Raw genomic sequence first — 2,774 nt, 5'->3', positions numbered from 1 at the left:
GTTTAATCCCATCTGCTTCCCATCTTCCGGGAATTCCTCACGAGTTCAGGACCCCTCAGTGTCACCCCTTATTCTCCCGATGCTGTCAGGAAGTTAGTCTTTCAAAGATCTCTCTTTCCTGTCACTTAAAAGGAGTTAGGGGAGGCGGGAGGTGGCGTGGTAGACACATGGGCCCCCTCTCCCGTCTCCATCCGCTCCACTCACCGCTGCGGATAAAAAATGTGACATGGCGTCCTCTCTCTTCTACTTCAATTTTAGGAAGCAAGTTATTTCCCACCAGTGAATTTTATAACCGATCAAACCTTGTCTATTAAAAAAAAAAAAAAAAAAATAGGAAGCAAGTTATTTCCCACCAGTGAATTTTATAACCGATCAAACCTTGTCTATTAAAAAAAAAAAAAAAAAACGCTTCGACAACGTGGCCCTTCGGATGCAAACGGCATGCAAACGCGGAGTCACCTCTCTGGTTCCTAAGTGGGGCACACTGCTGGCGCCCACACAGTGCCCGCCACCGTGCATCCCATGCTCTGGGCGGTGATGCAGGTGCCGGCTCCCCAGCACCCCGTTTCTGTGGCCACATCGAGGTTCTCTGCCTCGAGCTCACGACTCATGGCACAGCTGCGTCCACGAGCACAGACGTGCCGCTCTCTGTGAACGCGCCAGTCCCCAGCTTCTGCGTGCGCCGTGGGTGATGGACGAGCAGACCCAGGGCGAGGGCGGGGGCGGGGAGGGGGACAAGGGGACACGGCTCCGCGGTGACTTTCTGTGAACCGTGTCGGGCGTGCGGTAATGTTTTGCCTGCTTTTACACCCAAGGTTTTTCTCCACGTAGGTGTTTACTAGAAGCTTGACTGATAAACGGAGATGTTTCTGTGCTCACTGCCTGGTCATTAAAGTTTTATCACTGTATATGTTCCATGTATATGAACACGAATTATTACATATCATATATGAAACACTATAAATATAGAAGACATATAAAGCATTAGGCATTTTATATAAGTATGTAAAATCAATTATATATAAAGATATGTAATACATATATATAAACACACACATACTCTCTCATAAACAAAAACCAGGTTGCCTCCTCCCGAAGAGACCACTATGCAGGAAAAAAAAACTATTTCTAGCTCTTAGTATAAATCTCTACTCATAAAGTATAAATGAATCACTGGAACTTTAAGCATCTAGGATACACACAGTGCTTGTAAGGATGTTACTCCTAACGGTGTTTTTCATTCCTTCTACAGAGTAACTACCGTCAACAGCACGCACGCAGGGACAGGTCACAGCGACGGCGGCAGTGGCACGTGCCCTTCTGCTGTCACTCGGGGCGGCCACACAGGCGGTGGCGACGCCCGGCTAAGTGCGTTTTCGACCTCTAGCTCCTCTCCCTTCGAATCCTTCCTGTTTTCCAAAACCAGAGCCACGCGAATACAGTAGCATCGTAAGTGCTCGTCCCCTGCAACCCACCGAAGCTGGCGGTGTGGTCCAGTGGGTGGAGCGCTGCTTCAGAACCAAACGGATCTTGGTTCGGGCTCCAGCCCCGCCACGGATGACCGGTAAATTCAGACAAGCTACTTAACCTCTCTTGACTCGGGAGAAAGACACTTCTGGCGCACGCTCCTGTCGGTAGCCACTTGTCCAAAGAATGCAGTGTGGTCCCCTTGGTCTGACACTGAGGCCTGTTCTCTCTGGCCCCGAGCATCCAGCACGGGTCCCCACGCGCCACCTCCACGTCTGCGCCCGTGTCCACCTGCCTGGGTTTGGGCGGCGGGCAGAGCGCTGGCCCGTCTCTGGAACCTGGAAATGTGACTTTACGGGGAAAATGGGTCCTTGCAGATGTAATTAAGTTATGGATTTAAAAATGAAGAGCTTGTCCTGTGTCGTCAGAGTGGGCCCTGAATGATGTCACAGCTGTCCCTGTAAGAGAGAGGCGGCGACGGCAGGCCGACGCGGCGGCCGGGGGGACGCAGCCACCAGCGAAGGACACTGGCGGCCACCATGAGCCGCAGGAAGCAGACGCTCCCGCAACCCTCTGCAGGGGGCACAGCCCTGCTGACGTCGAGGTTCCGGCCCAGTGACCCTGATGCCAAACTCTCCCGAACCGTAAGACAAGGGGCTTCTGTCGTTCCCGGCCACCAGGTTGCAGCTTTTGTCACGGCAGCCACTGGAAACTGATAGGGTTTGGGTTTCCCCCAAGGCTGCGGGTCAAGTTTGGTTTGGGAGGTGACGGTGGGAGCGACCGCGGAGGAGGGGGACGCAGGGTGAGAAGGCAGAGCCTGAGGCCGCTGGGACTCGGCCTTGCTGGCGACCCTGTAACAGACTCTGGGACCGTGCTTCAGAGTCCGTCCTGGGCGGAGATCACCGGGGGAAGGTCAGCGACATTCGGCAGAAGGGGCCGGGGGCCTGGGCGTAGGACTCAGCGTCTCGTTTGGGCTAGAAAAACGGGGTGAGGGCAGAAAGGCGGAAAGAAGGCCGCCGTCGGGCGAACCCCGGGGAGGGACCCTGAGCAAGCAGGCCCCGCACAGGGTCGCCGGGGCCCAGGCGGATGACGAGGCGATGACGGCGGAGCCCCGAAAGTTTTGTGAGGAAACAGAGTTCAGCAGGGCGGGGCGGGCGGAGAAGGGGAGCCAGGCCCCCCGGCGGCCCACGCGGCGCTGCAGACGGCGACCTGGGCTCGTCCTCCCGACGTCGCACACGCGGACCCGGGAGCTCGCGGCCGTGCGCATGGCCTTTCTCCGCGAAGTCTGGCGACGCCGGCTCAGAAGC

At 55.9% G+C, this 2,774-nt stretch overlaps 1 protein-coding gene across 1 annotated transcript in view; it reads right to left on the bottom strand.

The window, feature by feature from the left end:
• The window catches only part of MAP10 (microtubule associated protein 10), an 11,922-nt gene extending 9,188 nt beyond the window's left edge, over positions 1 to 2,734 (bottom strand). Inside the window, exons 1-3 of the mRNA XM_023523051.1 lie at positions 2,546 to 2,734; positions 2,371 to 2,441; positions 501 to 618 (exon numbers count right to left, since the gene is read on the bottom strand). Coding sequence (XP_023378819.1) covers positions 501 to 618; positions 2,371 to 2,441; positions 2,546 to 2,734 — 378 coding nt within the window. The remainder of the gene's footprint in view (positions 1 to 500; positions 619 to 2,370; positions 2,442 to 2,545) is intronic.
• Positions 2,735 to 2,774: the final 40 nt, after the last annotated feature.

The sequence above is a fragment of the Pteropus vampyrus genome, unplaced genomic scaffold (genome assembly GCF_000151845.1).
Source record: "Pteropus vampyrus isolate Shadow unplaced genomic scaffold, Pvam_2.0 Scaffold375, whole genome shotgun sequence".
Lineage (NCBI taxonomy): Eukaryota > Metazoa > Chordata > Mammalia > Chiroptera > Pteropodidae > Pteropus > Pteropus vampyrus.
Note: the sequence above shows the minus strand (reverse complement) of the source record. Positions and strands in the feature narration are given on the sequence as shown.